General features: G+C 47.0%; 1 protein-coding gene across 1 annotated transcript in view; it reads left to right on the forward strand.

Annotated features, from left to right (window-relative positions):
- The window catches only part of gpc5a (glypican 5a), a 132,872-nt gene that overhangs the window by 29,409 nt on the left and 78,463 nt on the right, over positions 1 to 25,000 (forward strand). Inside the window, exons 3-4 of the mRNA XM_062527508.1 lie at positions 18,883 to 19,583; positions 24,744 to 24,880. Coding sequence (XP_062383492.1) covers positions 18,883 to 19,583; positions 24,744 to 24,880 — 838 coding nt within the window. The remainder of the gene's footprint in view (positions 1 to 18,882; positions 19,584 to 24,743; positions 24,881 to 25,000) is intronic.

Here is a 25,000-nt window from a genome sequence, read left to right on the forward strand (position 1 = left end):
GGGGTCGCTGCCTGAGTGACTGGATACCTGTGGCGGTTCATCCAGCCCCCTAGTGACTCACGGTGGACTTGTGTGCCCAGGCCGCTCGGTGGCCTATCCAATGTCACTGGCGGCTTTTCTTGTGGTCTGGGGGCATTCAGAGCGGCTGAATTGGCTAAATGAGAGCCATCTTCGCATCTCTCATTCATAGAGATGAACAGGTGGCATCAGAATGCTTTGAACTCTGGCTAAATGTGGTGCCACAAACAGTGACGCCCCATAGTCGCGCCCCCCCCCCACACACACACACACACACATACACACACTTTCATTATTGCCAAACCCTCTAGTACCCTTCCCCTTGGAGAATTTTGTTAGCTACCACCTCATTCTGTGCTCTTTCAATGGTGATGAACTGCCACAAATGCATTTCTATAAATGGATTGCTGGACATTGGCAAACACGTAGCACATGCGCAGTCTTATAGTGACAAACAGCTGAGAGAGAGAGAGAGAGAGAGAGAGAGAGAGAGAGAGAGAGAGAGAGAGAGAGAGAGAGAGAGAGAGAGATGAGGGAATGAGAACAAAATAGGAAGAGAGAGAGAGAGGGATAGAGAGAAAGAAAGGAATAGAGGGTAATGAGAAGGAATAGCACTCTTTGTCTATCGGCACATCTCATTGTGGCACACTGTGTTTAGTGGTTAGCATGGCAACACACTCCGGGGTCGTGTGGAAAATGAGACTGAAACTCCTGGCATGCCTGGACAAAACACACACATATACACACAAACAGTCATCTCCCGCAATGAGTCACAAAGAGTTTCACACTCAAATGAACCCTCTCCTGTCTCTCAACTATGTCCCCAATCTCAGCCGAAATTTGTACTCTTTTATCGGACCATCACCTGTTACCTTGGCAGACCTGTGATTCCCTGAGCGTGACTCAAACATGTCGGCACGCATTCACATTCCTGCCGCACACACACACACACACATGCACACACACACACACACACATGCATGCAAACGCCGAGAGTGCGCTGACATATTTGACATGAGTCACAGGCATGTTTTGAGGTTCTCTTTCAGTCTGGCTCTGGGCATAATGGTTGCCCTTGTGGGACGTCTTCATCATCGCACAAAGAGCCTGACTACAGCGCTGTCCAGCACAGTGCCTCAAACGCAAACACACCTCGACCCCTGAGTACACTGCCGCAGTGTGTGCTCACACACACACACACACACACACACTCACACACACACAAACACACATACCCCCCCCCCCCAACACACACACACACACACACACACACACACACACACACACACACCACACACAGTTTATTAGTATGTCTATCAGGAGCAGACAGGGGGTTTTGGTGGAGAAATAGGGTGAAATACAATAAGAACAAAAGTGAGAGGTGAGACTGAAAGAGACGGAGACACATATTGATACAGATACACTGAGAGAGAGAAAGAGAGAGAGAGAGAGAAAGAGTAACTGGGATACTGAAGAAAGTAATAGAATGTGAAGGAACAGGTAAAAAAAAAAGAACAATCGAGGCGGGTGGAAGACTAGATAAAGTCACAGAGCCAGGCAGAGAATGATGAGAGGGAGAAAACATCAGAGAGAAACACAAGGAGAGAGAGAGAGAGAGATGGAGCGATGCAAGAGAGAGAGAGACATAGAGGGAGACAAGAAGAGAAACAAGGACACAGAAAAAGAGAGATGGCGAAAAGCATTTGGAGAAATAGAGGAATGTGAAGAAAAAACGAGAACACAGAGAGAGAAACGCGTTAGAGAGAGAGAGAGATGGAGGGAAACCAAGTAGCAGCGCAAGAGAGGTAAAGTGAGCAGTGGAGAGAGAGAGAGAGAGAGAGAGAGAGAGAGAGAGAGAGAGAGAGAGAGAGAGAGAGAGAGAGAGAGAGAGAGAGATAGAGATAGAGATAGAGATAGAGATAGAGATAGAGATAGAGAGAGAGAGAGAGAGAGAGAGAGATGCAGAGCAAATGAGAGGTAGAGAGAAGAAGAGTGGGGGGGGGGGGGGGGGGAGGCTGGGCTGGTGGCCAGATCTCCTCTGTGAACAGCAGGTACTTCACAGGGCGAGCGCTTTGCTGATGGTAACCTCTGCCCCCCCTTTGTGACACCATCCCTCGGCGCCGTGTTCCGAGAGCTCTAATTGACGCCACAGCCCGCCCACCCACCCACCAACCTACCCTCACGCAAGAAGTCATACGCTGCGAAAAACCGAAGTTGAAGCCCATTTGTGTGGGGGCGTTAAGCAGTAAAGTGCTGTTCCATAACACACAGAATGGCCCATTTGGATCTACTATTGCTATGTTGTTATGCTCATGCGACTTGCGGCTTGCTTGGAGACTCTGGGCCTATTTAAAGCTCAATTTTACTAACCCTTTGCTATTAAATTTGTGCTAAAACCACAATTTGGATGTGATTTGAAAATGTTTTTTTTTTTTCACAGTTACATTTGAAAGAGTTAGTCTATGAACACTGGTATTTGCTTGATTTTCTTTTCCGTGTAATCATTGTAAACCTCAGGATTAGCATCTAAATCACAATTAATACAAACATAATCTGCATAAAGAAATCCAGCCAAGCAGTTGTATTTTGTCATGACTTTTTCCCCCTGAAAACCATTTGTTCAATCTGCGGGAATAAGGATTTAGTTACTCATAGAACTTATAGAGCCAACAGCAAATACAGCCACTGATCAGATCTGTGCCATGGTTCAGAGGACTGTCGCGGTTTCTCTGATTATTATGGGATGTGAAGGGCTCTTTGACTCAATCTACAGGATTGGCTTTTCAGATGAAGCACAAATGTAAGGATTTGTTGTAACTCGGGACTACCTTGCTGCTATAGGCACATTCAGGACATTGTCTTTCTGATTCATCTCTCATTTTCCCTCTTGTTTCTCTTGTAGAATGGGTGATACAGGGAACATCCCCTGGAATATGAATTAACTAATCACTTATGTTTCCTTTTGGTCAACTTCACACACCTTTGATTGATGTGGATGGTTGCCCCCTTGTGGTCGGAGCAGTAACAGCCACTTGTAAGAAGTTCAAGGGGGAAAAAAAACACTTGTTTTTGCATTGAATGGAACAAAGCTGGAAGATATGACAGCGACTTGTATTCAGATAAGACTCCAATCCACCTTTTCATGACCTGACGCGATGCAGGGTCTATTCAGACCACTCTGAACCCAAACCTGACTCTGCTTTTCAAATCAGCATCAAAGGCAAACAAACCGCCCTCACCAGCTGTTACCACTGTAGTGCCTTTTTGATCTCCATGGCCCGATGCAGACGCAAGATAGAAATCAAAGGCTGCTCTCTCGCCCCTTATTGGCCTGCTTGTGCCCTCCGTGTGAAGGGGCTGAAGAGATCACGTCAAGCGTTATATTGGCGCGGCCTGTTTACGGAGGCGCACCGTTGTAGCGTTGGCTTTTCCCAAAAGCCTTTTTCGCAGCTCTTCTCAGGCGAGCGCGAGAGAAAGCAAACAGCGCCCGCTGCCAAAAGGATGGACCGTTCTGTCCAAGTCAAACAAAACTCAGTGTACGAGCCGTGGCGAAGCATGGCTTATTTCGCCACAGATGCTCGCCCGGGCCAAGAAGCGGGATTACACGAGGCCGCCACCTTCCCAAATAGCATCTACTGGGCTTTAGCAACTCGGCAACCCCTCTGCCTGCGGTTACGAGGCACAGCTGTTGTTGTGTTTTCTTAAGATTTCAACAGAACTAGGAATAGAGTTGAGGAAGCCTAACCTGAAACTGGACTGGAGATTCTTGCTGGAACATACCGTATTCACTTGAGCATACGGAGCGTGTCAAGCACTCTTTTTTTTTGTGTGGAATTGGCTGAGAGATATTCAGAAAGCAAATCTGTTTCCAGCAGAGCCGGGTTAGAGTGAATCAGTCACCAGAACTTCATTATAATTCCATTTATCAAATATCATAACAAGGGTGGGTGCAGCTCTTGCGGGTTTGTGACCAAGGACGAACGTGGCAACGCTGGAGCTGAGCTTTTGGATAAATCTGACTTGATTTGGAAGTCCGGAGAAGGCCTTGGACCACTTAAAACATTTAAATAATATCAATACACCAGCGACTTAAGGGAGGGAGCCGTAATCTGATCTCAGATCAGTTCTAGTCTGGACGCACGCTCGGCTGTGCGGAGCCACATTTGCACATCATGGTCCAGTGCGGAGAGGTCAGCCCAGCCGCCTGTTTGCATACAACTTCGCCCTCGTCGCTGGAGCTTCTTCCCGTCCATGTTTCATCGCCGAAATAAATAATAAGCTGTCCTGCCTAAGTGGATTAGTTTTGCATTATTGAAAATGAGCAATGTGGCCATTATGGGAGGAGGAGGAAAATAGGATCGGGAAAAGCTTTCTGTTCGCAGGCCGGGGCTCTGTGAGAGGCTACAGATGAGCCTTGATAGAATGAAATGCATTCTCTAATCATTGTGGTTGAGATGGCCTCATAGGCGGAGACAGCATGCTTGTACACACACACACACACACACACACACACACACACACACACACACAGACACACACACACATACGTACGTACATACACGTGTACACACACACACACACACACAAATAATTGCAGCAACAATAAGGATTGCTGATTTGTATTTTGTCTTTTTCAAGTGAATACCTCAAATGAGGTATGCTGATATGCAGCTTGCAAAGTAGTTATAGTACTACTGTAATGCTTTACAGCCAGTGTCTTTTTCTTCTCAAAATAGGATGGTTTGTGCAAACTGTGCCAGGTGTTTGAGAGCTTGGCAACATCAGGTGCAGTTTCAACAGTCCTGTGTGACACTTGACACCTAGCTCTCCCTGATGCCAACTCTCTCTCTCTCTCTCTCTCTCTCTCTCTCTCTCTCTCTCTCTCTCTCTCTCTCTCTCTGATCACACACACACACACACACACACACACACACACACACACACACACACACACACACACACACACACACACACACACACACACACATACACGCACGCATATACACACACAAATAAACGCGCTGTGCCCTTCAACTCACATGAACCTCAATGACCACAACTGAGCAGACAAGGTGAAACTCACAAACAAGGCTGTCCTGTAAGAGTGGAAAACTACTGGAACAGATGGAAAGAATGAGACTTTGATCACCTTTATGTTGTAAAGACTTGCTCGCCACTTGTTGTGTTACATTTCTACATTTGCTGTTATATTTTATGGAATGTTTTCAGTGATGCTGAAAAGGACAGAACGTTTTCTCTTGTTATCCTCTCCATAAAATGAGAGACCCAATTATGCATGCTATTCAAAGGTTAAGCAAGTTATAGACATCACAACTGTAAACAATAGCTTTTTGTCAATCTAACTTATACCTCCTCTGTATACTTTAAATAATTCTGACCAAGAGACCTTGTTTCGGACTCACAATGGTTTCTCCTTTCAAAAGACGGCATGTAACAAACTCAAAGACTGGACAGGTGACAAACGGATTGCCTATCAGATTGTCAGTGAAGATGCTTTCAGTGGATGTGGCTGAGAGATGTTCAGTAAGCTAATCTCTTCCCAGAACAGTCCATTAGTGTATTTGGCAAGTCTTTGAATCGATCACCACCAGAGCTGTTCATTATTGTTGGGCTGAAACTGTGAGTAGTTGCGGCATGCCTGATGTAGGCCTATCACTTCTATTGAGTCTTGTGTTCACGGCACGCGTGATTGTGTTTTGCGTGTTATGTTTGTCGTCATGGTTGCTGCACTGCGGCGGAGTTGGGGTATCCAACAGGGAGGAGGGATTATTAATGGATATTTACAGGCAACGCATTTGTCCCTGCCACTCATAACACAACTGCCATCGTTTAATATCATGTAATAGGACGACTGAGGTTGACCTAGTAGTGCATTGTAGACCTAGTCAGTGAGGAGGTGCATGGATGGAACCACTGAATGGCAAAGACATAAACTTTTCTCTCTTTCGTTCTTTCTCACCAAAACGATGTCCTTACTGTACCTCATCTTGCTGCAGTCCGATCTTCTTGGCTTTACCCTTTACCTGATGAATGGGCAGCCATCTTCCCTCATGTAGTATTCATGGGACAAGGAGACACCCCCCCCCCCCCACACACTCCACAGGATGCATTGCCATTGTCACCAAAGGCCACCTGTAAAATTCAGTGCTGCACTTCACGACATGTTTTCCTTTCAGTAGATGAAGTGCCTGTGAGGTCTGTGTTTGTGTGTGTGTGTGTGTGTGTGTGTGTGTGTGTGTGTGTGTGTGTGTGTGTGTGTGTGTGTGTGTGTGTGTGTGTGTGTGTGTGTGTGTGTGTGTGTGTGTGTGTGTGTGTGTGTGTGTGTGTGTGAGTGTGCACATACGCATATTATCAGGTTCAGGAGCTTGCTGTGAAATATTGCCATCATTAACTCAGGTAACTACGCGCCTCTCAGGAAAAATGTAAATGAAGCAGATGAGTCTCTCTCCCTCTCTTTTTCTTTCTCCTTCCCCCTCTCTCTCTCCCTCACTCTCTCTTTCTCTCTCTCTTTCTATCCCTCTCACTGCCATAATGGGGGTAATGAGCCTTCTGCGTCAGGGTGGCTAGACTCCCCCCTCATCCCCCCCCGCCCCTCGCACCAGGAGATTTGTGTTCCTCCACCTCGTTAGGATAGAGTTGTACTGGTAGAGGTGTTGATGTTGTTTAGGGGCATGGGGTGGAATTGTATAGAATTGATGTGTGCCTTCAAACTCTCGCTTGTTCTGTTATCCAACCACTTTGTTTTGTAGGGTTTTTTTTTCGGAGGTATTTGTCTCTCCGAATACAGAGATGCACAATGTCATCCTAAGCCATCCAAGCTGACTCTGAATGAGCTAAGCCCCGTTAGATCAAAAAGAAGATGCTGAGCACCGGCTGTACTCACTGAGCTGTGATGCTCTTTGGTTTCTATCTAACAATCTGTGCAAGCTCCAGATAATGGAATACTACCACCCTCACTGTCTCTCGCACGATATGCTTTGCTTTTGTGTGAAAGTAGCTTTTTATGCAGCGTGATGCGTGTCAGAAACGAGCAAATGGTCTTCATTCTTACTTCTATCAGGTGAATGCATTTTGAGCCATTCATGTTAATTCTTACAAGCGAAGTTCCCAAATGAGTGCATACCTTGGAAGTCTTCATTGCCGCCTTAATCGACTTCTCATATGGCAGATGGAAACTGACTTCATTAACTTCATAAAAATGGCAGGGCCAAATATAACATAAAGCTTATGTAGCTGTCTTTACACTCTCAAACAATCCACACAAAGTCATAAAGAACTTCAACAAAGGCACCATTCCACACTAGTCTTGATTTAAATGGGCCCTTAAAATTCTTGTGAGGGATCATTAACTGCAGCCGTAACTCTGCCAAGGTAAAGCCTTAGTGCTGGAAACACAACCTGAAAAGAAGACATCTATTCCCCCCCCCCCCACTTGCATCTTCCGTATGTCGTTATCGCCAGAGGATCTTTCTAAAGAGTTTGGCATAAAATTGGGTGAGGAGAACAGGAAAGGAATGAAGGGGAACAGCAGAGCCATGGTTAGCCATGTTACGAGTGCGTTTGAGGTCCGCGAACCCTAGTCAAGGAGCCTAAAAAGTCCCGTGGGATTCTTTTGATGAAAGCAAGCCACCCATCCAACTGTCTCAAGGACACCCCAAATAACAATAAAAAACATGTTGGCAGTCTGAAATATTGTGCTGGGGAAAATTGTGAAGCATATAAGAAAATAACAACATTTTGGTCTCCAAAAATAGGACTTTGCAAAAACGCCTAGGCATACCCACATATAAAATGGTGTAGAAAACACAAATTTTGATATTTTGTTTTCAAATTTGAAATACAAGTTGTTCAGACTTGTGGCCTTTGTTCCATTATGTCTATAACCTGATACATTACAGTAAAAGGACTATTTAATGTCTATGTATATATTTTTTTCTTTGGCGAGGGGAAAAAATGACAAAAACTTCAAAATATAAAGAGTTCCCAGTTTTCAGCAGAACCCTTTACAGTGAAACTGACAATAGATTACAAAACTACAGGGTGTCTGCTTTCCAAAATGGGTGTTTTCATCTCAATAGCACAAAGGGTTGGGATACAGCAACCATTTCAATTTGGAGAGGCGTTTTCAGGCGTTTTTCAGGCAAATCTGTCGGAATGCGAAGGGGTTTTAATTATGCAAGCTAGTAATAAATGGTGAAAATAATGATTTGTTTATTATGCTATTCGTTGCTGAAAAGTCTGATAACTGAAGTAGTGGTCTGATAACAGTAATCTTTTCTGGAATGAATACGTTTATTGACTCGGCATAGAAATAAAGGCATCATCTTATGTTTGTAGACTAAATCAACTGAAAATCACAATGAACTCCAATTCACAATGTATATTATAAATGTGATGTTACACATTACGCAATGAGTGTCATGCTTTCAGTTAGCACACAGTTTATATGAAGTTTTCAACATCGTCCTCGTCATCTCCTGAGTCTTCATCCTCTTCATCATTGAGTGATGTGGTGGGCTGCTCAGGATTGTCACATCCCTCACTGGGGTCACAGGCACATAACTCTGTGCAGCCGAGTCCTGCTTTACGACATGAACACCTCACATTGTCACACTTGGATTTTGAACAGCCGCACTTCACCAGCTGGATGACCGCATTTGGTGCAGGCTGTTCCTTGGTCATCACTGGAACCCATACATCGTCTTCCAAGTTCCAGCCATAGTCCTGTGGCGATGGTACCTCTGGGTTTGGAACAGTGTCATTGTTCCAGATCATTGCTTGGTAGTGTGCCCGCAAGATTGCTTGTTGCAGTGCAGCTTGTGTAGGTGGCAACCTCTCTGACTCGGCCTGTTTCTTTGTGAATAGCCACCATCTCAATTTTTCCATCTTGGTAGTCTTGGTCCCTGGCAGGTAAACCTTGCAGAGAAACTCTTCGAGACCATCATATATGGCATCACTTGGCCAGCGCATGGTTCCCAGACTTGTCAATGCAGATATCTCATTGCTGTCATCCCTTGCGTCACGGAAGGTCTTCCAGAAAGCAAGTTTGCCTCTGCCAGCAAAGCCCCCCGTGTTATCAGCTCCACTAAAGGCATGCAATCCTGGCAAAGCAGCTGCCTTGTTTGGCCCCAGAGCTTCGTAGATGGGTCCCAGAGGAATGACACGTCGCTTCGTACCAACTCCAGTCACGAAGTTGGTGTTGGTGCATAACTCAGGATACCGGCGGAGAGCCAGAACAAAGACGTCGGTATCAGGTGAGTGAATGTTTATGATTGAAGCCCCACTTGCAGTTGCTTCAGCAGCATGCAGGAGAAGTTTAGTGTCGGCCTCTTCCTGCTGACTATGAAGGTGGTCGACATTCCTGTGAGTAGCTCGGCACTGTGAACCCCATGCAACAACCATCTGCTTCTCTTCTGCATGAGCCTTCACCAGCATCTTCTCAGCAAGATAGCCAGTGAGTTCCATCTTTGTCTTCACATGGGACAGGAGTCGCTTCAGTGGCACCTTTGCTATGTTGGTGGCATCTGTTATGTGGTAGGCTATGACTGGCTGACCACCATGCCTTCTGTCACGAGTGGCACCCTTCAGAGATGTGACATCATAGCGATCAAAGACAAGGTGGACTTCATCGGCATCACTGTATCTCTCCAGGATACGGGTTGTGAACTGATCAGCCAGCTGGCTACAGTTTGTGATGTTGTCAAGCTTTTGTAGTGACTGGACATCTGCCATGGCATCGACAACTGCCACTTTCACTGCTGCAGGCATGTCTTCTGATTCTTCTTCACTGTCAGGAAGTCCACTCTCCTTGTCTGTGTCACTTCTTGGCAGCTTCTCCAGGATGGCCATCAGATTGCTCTTCACGTGGCAGTGTAGCATTGTACCATCAGCCGCAAACATTGACCTTGGTACAACTGACAACTCGTGTCTACCAATTGTTTCCTCCAGGTTGATGTTGGGTCTTGACTTGGACACCAGCAACATGCGGGTGAACAGTTTGCGATCTGCTTTGAGCTCCACTACTTTGTCTCCAGTGTTGACTTTCACTCGTTTTCCTGTTGTTTTCCAGGTCTGAAGCTTCGTCTTTTTCATTGTATCCCATACGTTGACCTTTGCTGAGCTGATTCTGTTGGTGACGAATTCCTCAAATAGCTGCCTGCCAATTGTGCTTTCATTGCACAGATCACTCTTGACCTTCTCAGGCATGACTGCCTTCGTCACCAGGTTGAACAGGTCACAGCTTTCTTCTGCAAATGGGTTTGAGAATCTTTCAATCGTGGACGTGAGTGCTTCAATGCTCTTCTCTTGCTTGATTACCACTGCAGCTGAGAGGGCATGGTGATGCGTCTGAGCAGGCGATGAAATGTCAGCGACAGTTCTCCGGCAAGCCTGGCCAGTTCTGGTGAGATCAAGAAGAACTTGGAGCGAGCATATTCATTCTGGGTTATACCCACAAGTCCCCCAGCTACCTTCATGGAGCGGTTTATGTGTTCGAGTGCATGGTCTGCCCCTACAGCACAAAACGCCACACACCTGTTCTTGTTAACCACCCAGTTCCCCTTCATGAACTCCTGATAGATATCTGGGTCTGACTGTCTCAGGAGCTCTATGTCAGCCAGGTACAGTGGCATCAAACGTGCATAGTTCTGCTTGTCTAGTTCTCCACTGACTGGATATGTAGGTTCCAGTTACCGGTTCTGACAGACCTAATGAACATGAGCATCTCCATGATCATTTCCATGTATTGCCGCATCACCACCAGCAGTGGCTTCTTTCCATTTGCAGCATCAAACTGAGCCATCTTCTGCATCACCCCGCATGACTGGATTGCCTGCACCATGGCGGAGTGCGCCTCCTGCATGCCTTCAGTGCTGCCATCAACACTTGCCAGAACAAGAGCTTGTGCTGCTTCGGTGAGTACTCTCTGCAAATCTGGGTGGTCCTGGAGGAAAGCAGTCTGGTATAGCTGGAATAGTGACTGTAGGGTGACCACATGTGCTTCTATCGCTCTCCTCACATGCTTTCCCTCAATGATCTGCTTCACTGTCACTGGTCCATACAAATCTGCTTCCGTCCAGCAATAATCGATAACGCTATTCTCGATGTAAGCGCCAATGCAACGGAGCTGTGCCATCACAATGTGAAGTTCCCCAGGGCGCAGTACCAAGTGGTCCATGTCCTTACGGGCCATCTGCAGCTGCTTTGCTGGCTTGTACAGGCCCAAATCAAGGGTGATCACTGTCTTGCGATCTGGACCCATGACTTTAGCGCTGATACCTTGGGCTTGCTTGAGCACTGTGAGTAGCGTGGACCATTCATGTGCAGGTGCCGCAATTAGTGGTGGTGTACCTACTCTTGTGATTGGTAGTACCTCACTGGCGGTCAGTGAATGGTATGCAGACCATGTCGGAATAGCAGTACTTTCTTGCGTGCCAGTTTCTTGTTCGTCGGGTAGGAGTACTGTCTCGTTCTCTTCTCTGTCCGAAAATGCTGCTACTCCGACAATTGGGTGCTAATGTCTGACTAATGACATGTCTGAATAGCGACATGTAACCATTATTATTTCATATACTTGGAGTTACTGAAGCTGAATATGGATGAAACAGGAAAGAAAATGACCAAACAAATACATTTTAGGTTGCGGTATAGCCGGAAATATGCGGCAAGGATACAGTTTCTATGTGTGGTCCACCATGCTGGCCAGCACAATATTTCAGACTGCCAACATGTTTTTTATTGTTATTTGGTGTGCCCTTGAGACATCTGAATGGGTGGCTTGCTTTCATCAAAAAAATCCCACGGGACTTTATTTCGGTGAAAATGCTCCCTGACTACCCTGTGCACAGTTCAGATTGAAACATTGAATCTGGCTGAGATGTAAGTAAACAAACCCACAAACAGAATCAGTGGTCGATGAAAGCCTGGCTGCACGGTGTTTGGAAGTCTAAAGAAGACCTGAGACTGTGATAGAAAGGTATGATTGAATATATTTGTTCACATAGGTTGTCATTCTTACCGCATACCACTTTGGCCTCTCTCTTTTCAGTGATGTTATGAGAATATCAAAATAACCTTTCAGACTCTCGCTGCTCATCCACAAGTTGGATCAAGAAAGTTGTTACTGCTTGCGGTTCTTTAGTTACCTAGCAGTCCAGCCAAACAAAGTAAGCAGTCAGTTGTTCCATTTTCCATTCTAGAAAAAAAAGAACACCCAAATTACCCCCAAGCTAATCCACCATGCCTCCCCTTCATTTGGGCCGATTAAAGTCAGCTTAGAAAAAGGTGCCATCTTCTTGTCAGTGTCTAATTGTCTTGCTCTAACGAGGAAAGCAACAGATCGCACTGACTTTTCCTCGACATGGACGCTAAGGAGCCTCACCTCCTTAGTCAGTCTGTGAATTATTGAGGTTGTGAGTATGTCCTGGTGTTCAGACAGTCTCAAAGAGTAGACTTGGAAGAGTGAGCGGCTGAGAAGTCTTCATCAGTCTTGCCGTGGTGTGCCACTGCCAGCATGTGATTTGGCCCGGAACTGGGCCGTAACGGAATCGGGACGGGTCCTGGGCTGCGGTGCCGCTCGGTAAATAGTGGCTCAGCCATCTGGGATCGCCCCCGATCGAACTCAGCCAGGGGAAATGAAAGAAAAATAGAGTCGCAATCTCTTAGCGTGAGATGGGAGTCTGCGGCCGCGGCTCTCTAAGCCCGCAGAGCAGTCGGGCGGCTCAGTGTTCTTCCTATCGGTTTGTTTTCCCCCCACTCTTTCTTTCCTTCTGCTTCAGAGACTCTTCCTGCCACCACTTTTACCTCAGGCCCTTCATATGGTTCCAATCTGAGGTGACACCACACCTCCTCCTCCTCCTCCTTCATCCTTTCCCCGCATTCTCTCCGTCCTTCTCGTCTTGGAATGGCAGAGAGAAAGAGGAAATGCCTGAGATCACTGTTGTCCACACGAAGGAAGCAGGTACAACGTTTTCACGGTGACACGCTCTCTCTAATATTGTTTCTGTCGACTTGGCACTTTTTCCCCCCATCTCGCTGCAGTTTGATCTCTCCCAGCATGCTCCACAGGCCTTAAGGCATTCCCGCAAGGAGATGCCAGCCAGAGTTGAGGAGCGGCAGTCAGCAGTGCTCCAGGGAAGGTTTTTAAGCTGCAGGGGAAAAAAAAAGAAATGAAGCCACTATCAGCTGTCTTTTTCTATCCTTCTCACCATTGAACTTTGTTAGTGAATACTATCTGTCTGCACAGATTTTGTCTTGGGGAAAGATATAGAACGTGACTAAAATTATGTAAATCTCCTCAGTTGTAAAGATGAGTGGGTAAATGAATATGTATTCACATCGGAAGTCACTTTCTATACAATATCATTGTAGGTCTTCCATCCAGACGAAGGGTGATTTATCAGACTGAAGTGAGAGCCAAAGTTAGGATGTGAGAGTGAAACCTGGATTGGCAAGCCTGAGTGGTTGAGGAGGAGGCAGAAAATATAGCTAAACCAAACTGAGTGTTTAGCTATTTAGATTGACTCAATCTGGCTTATCTAATTTGGGGGATATTTCTTGAAGCTGTTAATTAACAGGAGTCTGTGAATTGTTAACACGTCGTGCGTCTGAGTTATTTGAGTTGTTAACACCAGCTCCCCACCTCAGGAAGACTTCCTCAAACCTCAAAAGGTCTTTCCTCGCGTTTGGGTTGCGGTAGGCAGTGGGGTCCTCCTCACTATCCAACAACAAGTCCCCTCTCCATCCGGGGGATTTGGCTGTGCAAGGCAAGCCTCTTCAGAGTAGACAAACACAACACACACACACACACACACATGCAAACACATGCACACACACACACACACACACACACACACACACACACACACACACAAACACTCTTGTGTGGTCTGACAAGTGGGATTCATTAACTCGGCGTGGTAATCTGGAGCAAGCCCTCCTCCCCCAGCCTTCCGTTAATCAGCTGTGCCTAATCTCTGTGGAACTTTCAGTAGCTCCCCGCAGCCCGACATATCGGATGCCCTCTAATCCCTTTAAGCAAACTAGTGTTTTCAGGCGTCGTGCCATGCACTGGGAAGATCGGTCCAGCCCTGTTTGTTTGTGTGTCTTGTGTGTGTGTTGTTCACGAAGACCCACCTTTTGCTCGGCCCTTACAAAAAGGCCCTTCACTTTAGAGAAGGAGCAGTTCTGTGAGAAGAGGCACTCACATGGTTTTAATAGATACCCTTTTTTTTGTCTGTTTTTTCTTATTATTGAAGACCGATTGGGACTTTGTTTAATTGAATTGGAATTGTTTTTCTCCCTTGAAAAGAAAGCTTTAGAGGCTCTCCACCGCCAACAATAAGAGTCACTGAGTGATGCTAAGAGAAGGATCGCGGTCTTGTGTCAAACTTGACTTCAAATATAAATCACAACACTCGGCCAAGAAAACACAACCCTCAAGCAATAAATCGCAATCACAAAGAAAAGAAATCTATCTACTGGTTCCATCAATAGCATCTGTTTTTGTAGTTACTAGGCTACCTTGTTTCCTATAATTACCATAGACACACAATACAATGCCTCATAAGCTCACAGTGTAATTAACTCCAAAACAATTTAGAAACTTTAATTGCATTCTTACATAAAAGTGGTCAAGCTGCAAGCTCCAAGCTCCAATAAATAGCCACAGTGTTTTATAAGTAGGGCTTATAACTGACTGTTTTGATCTTCAGCTGATATGCTCACTCCTAGTCGGTTTACTAGTCGGTGCTGACCGACTTCTCAAGAGATTAGAGCCATGAATTAGTCTTCCATAAACCCACATAAGTAGCGTGTATATGCAGACCCAGAGTAAAACATCTGCTGGTTGGCATGATGTATTAGAAACTCGCGCAAACACACACGCACACGTGCAAACAAAAGGCCTCAGCTCACCTTCTTCACCCCCCCACCCCCCTCCTCCCTCCCTGTCCCTGGCGCCTTCATGCCCTGGCACACCTCTCTCCTCACACCCTTCCCCCCCCTTTCCGCCTCTCCTCCTCTCTCCTTGGCCCACTGCACTCGTTTTTCAGCAACCTCCCCCCCCCCTCCTCATCTCTCACTCGCGCCACAACCCATGATGGGCACATGATTCGGGGAGATGTGTGGAGGGTCAGCTCCCGGCCAAGGAAGCTGGGGGGGGGGGTGTAAATATTTCTCCGTCTCGATGGTTCAGGGTGACCTTTTTGCAGCCGAGCTTGCTTTGCCTGCTTAAGGACAGAGCCACTTCTTTTTAAAAAAACGTACCTCCACCACCACCACCACGCTCGAAGTGCCTCGATTCCCAGACAGACAGAGATGTTGGAGTGGAGGGCAGTGGGTCTGGGTGGACTGGAACAGGCCTTTCACTGTAATGCAGGCCACCGTGGGTAAAAGTGTCAGCTTCAACGACCAGCATAAAAAATATTACGGGAACGCTGTATGTTCAATATAGCCCAGCTCGTAAACCTTTTTACAGGTCTTTAACCAGATACTTATGAAATAGGGCTTAGCGAACGACGGTGGAGGAGGCACAATATTTCCACTGTGTATGAATTTTCGCCGCGGTAACCAGGAGGACGCTGTAGGTCCCGCTGTGCTTACAGGAACATGAGACTGCGGCTGTTTCTTTCTTTCTTTTTGTTTTTTTTTTCTGGAAGAAAGCCGTCTGCTTATCCTCAGGTACCTCCGCAGTCTCGTAAAGTAAAGGGCCCCGGTGGATATTGCTTACTCGGCACGCCGCGATCCCACCGCAGACAAAAGGACGTAAGGGGCCGGCAGGAAATTGCGCTTCCCGCGGGCTACCCACAGCGACATGCCATCCGTTATGCCATCCAGTCCTCCCCAGATAGCAGCCCTCCCTAGAGAGGCTTTTTTTTTTTTTTTTGTCGATCCTACAGCTGGATTCATTCAAGTCGTCTGCATGCATCCACCTGTGTGTCTCTCTGTATGATCTTGCAGTGCCTCTCAACCCCTATTACACCGTAGAGCTACACATAAATTACATCATTAGCCAAACATATGTCATGCCATAGAAACTGCAAACAGACTTCGATTGTATTCATGCTCAGTTCGTAAATGAACCGCTATCTCTTCGCAATCTCTGCCTGTTTCCGGATTTACCCTCTGCCAACTCACAACTCACAGCCGACCCAATTTCATATATACAGTATATATATTTTTTTTTTTTTTCAAATATACACCAGAGAGATGTTAGATTCCTAGTGCAATAGGTAGGGGATTTCACACACATGTACTGTAAATGTATGCTGGGGTGACATGGTTTGGGGAGGTAGAACCTGGGCAAGGCGGTTGGTGGGTTTATATGCGTAACACTATGACGTGTGTGAGACTACTGCTAATATTGGATGAAGGGGCCTCAGGGTAGCTTTACACACACACACAAACACACACATACACATGCAGGAAAAGGCCAACTCTCTTGGTTACCAGGACTGTGTTGACCTTTCAAAGCCTCCGAATTGTTTTGGTCTCTGTGTGCGTTGACTTTGGCAGCATCCACTTGACTAATGATCCCTAATATGATCCTCATTATGATCACCTCAGCAACATCTGATATGGCATTTCACTCATGTCAAGAGCCGAGGACTGCCAATTTGCAGACAATGGTACAAAGAGACTTTGTTTTAAGGATAAGGCTCCTTTTGTAGTGCACGGACGTTTTATACCTTTATGGACAGACATCAAAGTCGACTCATTCACTTGCTGAACTTCTGTGAAATTATAATTAGCCCTAGGGGGTAGTGGTGGTCGCAAAGTAAGAGCTTTGAAATGAAAACCCAAACAGCAAAGCAAATCTTATAATTAAAACAAATACTAATGTGTCTTTTTTTTCCTGTTTGCCCAAGGACAAAATTGTTCACCAGCAAAGAAAGGGGACATGCACAAATGTGGAAAGGAAACAAAAATATCCCTTTCAACTGAATTCCGTCACACTAACTTTCAAAAGTCAGTAAGCGCAAGTAGGCCCTATCTGCTGTGCAAGATGATGGGTGTTTCTGTAGTTGAATATCTCCAATGAAAATATGTTAGCCTCAGTAGATCTTTTAGAGTATGCATACTTACTCTACTGCAACACTGCCTTTTTCACGCCTTTAAGTGTGTGTGTGTGTGTGTGTGTGTGTGTGTGTGTGTGTGTGTGTGTGTGTGTGTGTGTGTGTGTATGGCTCTTAAGCTTTAATGCCTTCAGGAGTGCTCTGAGGTGTATGTCTCCTTATGAAAGCGACAGAGAGAGTACTTCCTTGTGTGTGTGTGTGTGTGTGTGTGTGTGTGTGTGTGCCTGTGCCTGCGCCTGCATGAGAGATGGGTGAGTGTGCTTCAGGCTGTTCCTGGAGGGTACTGCAACCCCTGCCATCTTTAAGCAGCTCTTCACAGTGAGGGGGCACCAGTCATCTCTCTCTCTCACACACACACACACACACACACACACACACACACACACACACACACACACACACACACACACACACACACTGTGCTCTGTTGTGCTCACAGGGACCTGCAGAGCACCCTGGCATCCCTGCTTCTCCCTCTCTGCCTCCTTTCATCTACACTTATTCTCCTTTTCCCTCTCTCTTTTCTCTCTCTCTCTCTCTCTCGCTCTCTCTCTCCCTCTCTTTCTCTGTGGTTCCCTTGCTTTACTGTGAAATCATTTTCCTCCTTCATCTCCTTCTCTCCCCAACTCTTATGCTCTCTCTCTCACTTCTGATGTTCTCTTCCTCTGCTTTCTCTCCAGTGAGTCATTCTTTTTTCCTCCCCATCTTCTCTCTGTTCTCTCCCCATCTTCATCTTTGTTGGTCTCTGTCTCTCTCTCCCTCCCTCCCTCTCTCTCTCTCACTCATTCTTTGCCTCTCACACTCACACACTGAACACACACACACACACACACACACACACACACACACACACACACACACACACACACACGCACACACGCACACTTGTGCTTTGTTGACCTATGCAAATTGGAGTCGTCCCATATGAAAGGCTGAAGCGGCTCTGTTGAGGTGCCAGCGTTGGGATTGATTCCCAGTTAAACCCTTTGGCTCCTTCCCTCAGTGCTGTCCTCAGGGAACGCCGAGGGCTCCATGGGATACAGAATTCCACTGATCTATCTGGTATTTAATATATTCATTTGATCACATGGAGATTCAGGAGTCAATCGTGGGTCCATATCAGAAACGGTATTCTGTGTTCTGTTGTCAAATCTGTGTTCATGTACGGCACGGTATTAAAGACTAATATGATGATTTATTATTAGATATAACCAGTCAAACAGAAAAGACAGTACAGTATATCATGATAAATGAATTCCAGATAAAAAGCTGTCACTGTTTCTAATGTATTTTATGAAGCAACCATGCAACTCCAGAATACTTTCTTTCTTTCTCTCTCTCTGTCACACACTCTCTTCTCTCCTCTCTCTCTCTCTCTTTCTCTGTCTTTCCATTTCTCATGTCTTTATTGTTGGAATACAGCTTGTTTCAGAGGATGTTAACCTCTCTCTCTCTCTCTCTCTCTCTCTCTGGTGTCTTTATTGTAGAATTGCAGCTTGTTTCAGTTGATGTTAACCTCCCTCTCTCTCTCCCTCCTTCTCTCTCTGTTTCCCTCTCTCTCTCTCTCTCTCTCTCTCTGGTGTCTTTATTGTAGAATTGCAGCTTGTTTCAGTTGATGTTAACCTCCCTCTCTCTCTCCCTCCTTCTCTCTCTGTTTCCCTCTCTCTCTCTCTCTCTCTCTCTGGTGTCTTTATTGTAGAATTGCAGCTTGTTTCAGTTGATGTTAACCTCCCTCTCTCCCTCTCTCTCTCTCTCTGTTCCCCTCTGACAGACACGTTTGAGAGCGTGATCCTGCAGGCGGAGAACTTCACCACGTCGGTGCTGCAGAGCACGTACGGCGACATGGCCTCGGAGGCGGCGGGCGCCGTGCGCGAGCTCTTCACCGACGTGGGCCTCTTCGTGCTGGGCTCGGAGCTGAGCGTGGACGAGCCGGCGCAGCGCTTCTTCGACGCGCTCTTCCCGCTGGTCTACGACCGCCTGGTCAACCCGGGCCTGGCGCCCATCTCGCCCGCCTACGCCGAGTGCGTCCGCTCGGCCCGCCGCGGGCTCCCCGGCGCCCCCTTCGGCGGCGCGCCCGCTCAGCTGGCCGCGCAGGTGTCCCGGGCGGCCGTGCCCGCCCGCGTCTTCCTCCAGGCGCTGCACCTGGGCGTGGAGGTCATCAACACCACCGACCACCTGCAGCTGAGCCGCGAGTGCAAGCGCGGCCTGCTCAAGATGACCTACTGCCCGCACTGCCAGGGGCTGACCGGCAGCCGGCCCTGCATGGGCTACTGCCTGAACGTGCTGCGCGGCTGCCTGGCCAGCCTGGCCGAGGTGGACGCCCACTGGCTGGAGTTCGTCCAGTCGCTGGGCGAGCTGTCCGAGCGCATGCACGGCGCCCAGGACCTGGAGCAGGTGCTGCTGGGAGCGCACGCGCTCGTGCAGGAGGCGGTGGCGCACGCGCAGAAGAACGGCCCGCGCCTCTCCGTGCAGGTGAGGGAGAGTGTGTGTGTGTGTGTGTGTGTGTGTGTGTGTGTGTGTGTGTGTGTGTGTGTCTCCTGGGTGTGAATAGAGAGGTTGCTGTCAGAGTGGGTTTGGGTCTGTCTGTCTGGACATCTATGTCTGTCTGTGTATCTGTTTCTGTGTGTTTTTACTTTGTTATTGTGTGTGTGTGTGTGTGTGTGTGTGTGTGTGTGTGTGTGTGTGTGTGTGTGTGTGTGTGTGTGTGTGTGTGTGTGTTAGCAAGGAGGAGTAAACAAATCTCTTAATTGTGTGCCTGAGAGCTCTTCCAGCACTATTCTAAAATGTCATCATCACCCAGCTGAACAATTCATAACACAACAATAATGGCACCATGACTCTGATTAATGGTGAGAATTATGATGATTATAGAATTGGTCTTTGATCCCGCAAATGTTGACACAGCCTCTTGGTTTTCACAAATGCATGCTATTAAATTACTTTTTCTTTTTTTTTTGACACTGACAGAATGTCAATGAAATAGATGTTCATATCTACTACACGACAAAACAGATGAGCTCATTAACTGTTCTAGTCGACTAATAAGTGATTTTGTAAACAAGAATCAGCATCCTGTCCGATGGCCTCTCAGCCTGATCGTCTCATCTTCTCCGCTGACTGAGATGGATCAGGTGATGGGGCTCTTGTGGTGTTCCTGACCCGTCCGGCCTCCTTTTTAACCGTCCGTTGGGTTGCTGTGAAGGAACATACTCCATCATCTAGTCAGCACCAGAGCCCAAAAATAAGATCTGTTTTAACGAGACTTTAAATGGCCCAGACTGGTAAAAAAAAAACCTGAGCAGAGCAGAGGAATGGCATGGAAATATTAGTCTAGTGGGGAAAGGTGTTGTGGCTTTTTCCTCACGGCTGGATTTGGCCTGAGAGTTTGACTTTGCCATCTAGCCATACTCACTCTGGCACCGTACACTTAAAAAACCTTATGAGAGCTCCATTTAAAGCTCTGTGTTTAGCTGATCCAATTGTGATTTTGGTGTGTGCCCACTCGCGACACCTCTGACCCAAACACGGCCAGCGGGAGTTTCCAGAGACCGCAGTGGAGGCTGTTAAAACGGTGAGCGAGACGGAGAGGGGGGGGACGGGGGACGGGGGACGACTAAATAGCTGTTCACTGGCACCGAGTCCTGAACTCAGCAGCAGCAGCTGAACTCCGGGGCTCTGCCCTGTCTGGGCATCGAATATGTATTTATATAGTTATATAATATAATGTTACACATGGATGGACTTGGAGTGTGTCATTTATATTTGGTGCCACTGGGCAAATAACACATGCCAGATGAGCACACACAGATACACAAACACACACACACACACACGCATAAAAAAATATTGTACATAGACACGCACACACTGACACACTTGTAACTTTTCAGGCTGGCACAAGGATTTACAGTGCAATGCAACAAGTGCCAAATGACTCTGGTATCCCCCCAAAAACAGCCCAAACATGAACTCTCTGTCCTCTCTCTCTCTCTCTCTCTCTCTCTCTCTCTCTCTCTCTCCCCCTCTCTCCCTCTCCCTCTCTCTCTCTCGCTCTCACTTTCTGTCCCCCCTATCCCTCTCTCTCTTCCTCTCCCTCTCTCTGCTCACACCATCCAGATTGCATTCCCGATACGCTCGGCCATTTCCACAGACTCACTGCTTCGATTCCGCTGTGGGTTTGGCGTCCGGGGCCAGAGTGCGTAGGAATGTGGTGCCGGGCGCTGCTCCTAAACTGCCTTGAAATCGCACATGGCAGACCGAGCCAAAGCATGTTCATAAGCATTCCCAAACCCCCCCCCCCCCCCCACACACACCCCCCCTCCACGCCCTCACTCTGCCCTCTCTTGCCCCCCTCTGCCCTTGCCCCCAACACCCCCTCATCCCTGGAGCCAGCTGGAACATGATGCCCCCCCCCCCCACACACACACACACACACACACACGCATGCTTCCACCACCTCCTTCAGTCATCCCGCAAATTTGATTAGCTTAAAATAACACTGGTGCTACTGCTGTGGAGCTACTGTGGAAGTGTACGCACACATGCACATACCACATGGGTGTTAGTTATCTGTGTGTGTGTGTGTGTGTGTGTGTGTGTGTGTGTGTGTGTGTGTGTGTGTGTGTGTGTGTGTGTGATTTGTTTTGTTGGCTTGCACCAATACTATGAAAGATTGTGTGGACACTACATGTACATGTTTTCAGTGCTCTTTCTCTCGCTCACACACACACACTCATTTATACACACACACACACACACACACACACACACACACACACACACACACACACACACACACACACACACTTTTCCTCTAAAAGCATTTCTGAACACAAATTCTCAATAGCTTGTTAAATGTGTTCCCATGAAATGAACACACATACACCACGATATGGCAAATAGTAACATTTGTCTCCACTGATGTAATATACGGGCGACATGCTACATTTCACTAGATGGATATATTTTGCCTCTTAGTAAACGATAGCTCAGGGTATTGGGCAGCATTGCAGTCCATCGTCCATCACTGGGCTGGCTGATTGTTGGAGCCCCACTTGTTTAAGCAGAGACCAAAGAGCCAAGCCACCATCCAATTGCTCATGGTCACATTAGCCAACTAAATCATATTACACGTTCGCATGTTTTACACCACAACCCCTCACCAGCACACAGACGCTGAAAAAAACCCTCTTGCGAACCCCCTCTCTCGCGCTGTCACATTGTAAACAACGCTGCCATCTAGTGTGCATCACCTGCTACTGCACCTTTTTAGTAAGAGCACCACCGCTCGTCGGGTTCACCTGAAGCGCCACAAATTGAACAAGATGAGAGGTCAGGCCCTCGGGGGCAAAACGCGAGGGGAAGGGGGCAGTTAAAAGGCTGGCCGGGGTAATTTGTTTCCCCGGGGCTAAAATAAGCTGGTGGCGTGTGGATGCGCGCGGGGTCGCACAGACGAGTGGCCGGCAGCATTGATTTCCCATTTGGTTTGGCCAGCAGAGCCACGCAGTGCTCCTCCTTACCAATCACTTATGTGTCGCCAGGAATGTTTAGGGCTGTCATTTGTACTTGCCATGGCTGTGCACATACCTAAACACACATGCGTGCACTGCACACACACCCGCACACACACACACACACACACACACACACACACACACATACACTCATGCATATAAGTTAGTGCTTGCACACACACACACACACACACTCACACAATCACACACACACACACACACACACACACACACATACACACACACACACACACGATCACAGACGCACATACATACACACACACGTGCTGGGGAGAGATACATGAGTTTCTCTGGACATCCATTAACTTCTCTGTGACACGAGCAGCGGTTCTTGGCTTTGTGAGCCGTTATTGGTATGCACAGCCATCCTCCTTTGTGTTGCTTCAGCTTTGTGCCTTCCAGCCAGCTGAAACACTCGCCCCACTCTTGGAATTGGATTAGTTCGTGATCCAGTGGCCAAGACCGGAAATCTTTGTCCATAGAAGCCCTCGCACCCCAAATTGGAAATCCATTCCACTGGGGGTGTGATGGGCCTGACTGCACACACAATGGGACTCTTGACACACACTGTGATTTGCCAACGGATCCACATACCATTTGTATCTGCCTGATACTGGCCCTGATCAATGAGGGATAAATTCATAATTTTTTTGTCATAAAGAATTACATCAATAAGTGTTTTTTTTAGATATAGAATTACCTATACGGTACATCTATACTGCACAGTGTACTATTTATACACACTAGCAGTGTATTCATTCTGAAATCCCATTGTTGGATACAGTGGTTCTACATAGTCATCATTACATGCTCTCCTTTAATCTCTTTTCATAAGACCTAGCATGCTCTTAGCACATGATGCAGCGTGCTAGAATATCCGTAACAAGTGGCAGGAGACTGCGATTGCTGAGGTGATTTATTTTTTTGTGAATATATTTTTATTGCTTTTACATAAACAAAACAAAACAAATTACACACCAAATAGCAATGCATAATGTTAAACGTAGCTGAAAACAAAAACATACACACACAAAACAAAACAAAATAGGGGGGGGGGGGGGGGGGTACACTTACAGTGCTGGCTGAAATACAAGTATTGCTGAGGTGATTTATGAATGAACAAAGAGATGTGTGTCTGAGGAAGAGTCGCACAGCTCGAAACGTCACAAACGACGTTAAAAAAGTGTATGGGGGCTATTTGGTGTGCTGACCATCTTGTATTCTTTCGGACACTCTTGTACTAGCCTGGCTAGCACCTACCACTGCTCAAATGAGACGTGGTCTGGCAACCAGACATTCATTTTCTTGTTTTTTTTTTTTTTTTTAAAAAAAGCGCCCAGATCCGTTCATTGGGCACCACAGATGTCTATCAAATGCGTCTGTGCATAGCTCATCATCGTCTTGCTCCCCCCCTCCCTCCTGTCCTGTGATTGGTCCCCTATCTCAGGCAAAAATTAGGGCGGTAGTTTCCAGACTGCCCTAGCAGCGTGAATGAAATCACAGCGCAAGGCAGGATGGGAACACCCAGGCTACTCTTGTACTGGATCCTGCACCCATCCCATTTTGGCCTGGGATGTGCTTGGCCTTACTCTGCTTCTGTCTGTGGGAGGGTAACCAGGTGGTTAGTGTAATGTGTTTTAAGAGAATGCTATTTCTGCATTTTCCATCCAAATATTGATGTCTCTTCTTGTAATAGGCCACTGGACAATCAAACCTTTGGCACTAAGCGCAGGTGCACACTATCAGTGAGGTGTGAGCTGTCACATCAGCATAAATAAGCATTTTCCCTAGAATAGCTTTACTATAATGGACAGTGACCGACAATGCCTGGAAGGTGGCACACTCCTTGGCTATCCTTCCACACAGCCTGTTTAAACTGATAACGCATAATGTAAATGTGTTCAAACTGATAGCACATGATGTACAGTAACACATAAAAATGGTTTATCATTACGTTCATTCTATTGAAATACTCTTGATAGTTGTGCTACTGTACATGTTCCTGGTTAGCCTGGGCATGAGAGGGCCTCTCCTAGCTAGATGTTTGCGTTGTGTTTGAAGTGACCATAACAGGTGGTTTGCTCTCCCACCTCCATAGGTGCACAGGATCTGTGGGCACCCCAGCAGGGGCGAGGCCCAGGTAAGCAGCGTGCAGGTGGGTGGGAACGGCCGAGACTCCATCCCCCTCCGAGCCTCACCTCGAGACATGGACATCTCCCTGGCCAATAGGAGGAAGTGAGTATGTCTTTCTGGTGTTGAGCTGTCTCTCAGAGCTGTCTCTCAATTTGTCTCAGTCTTACTTCTCTGTTTTCTTTTGCCTGACTGTTTGCTTTTCACTCACTCTCTTATATATCT

Source organism: Sardina pilchardus, chromosome 23, assembly GCF_963854185.1.
Source record: "Sardina pilchardus chromosome 23, fSarPil1.1, whole genome shotgun sequence".
Lineage (NCBI taxonomy): Eukaryota > Metazoa > Chordata > Actinopteri > Clupeiformes > Clupeidae > Sardina > Sardina pilchardus.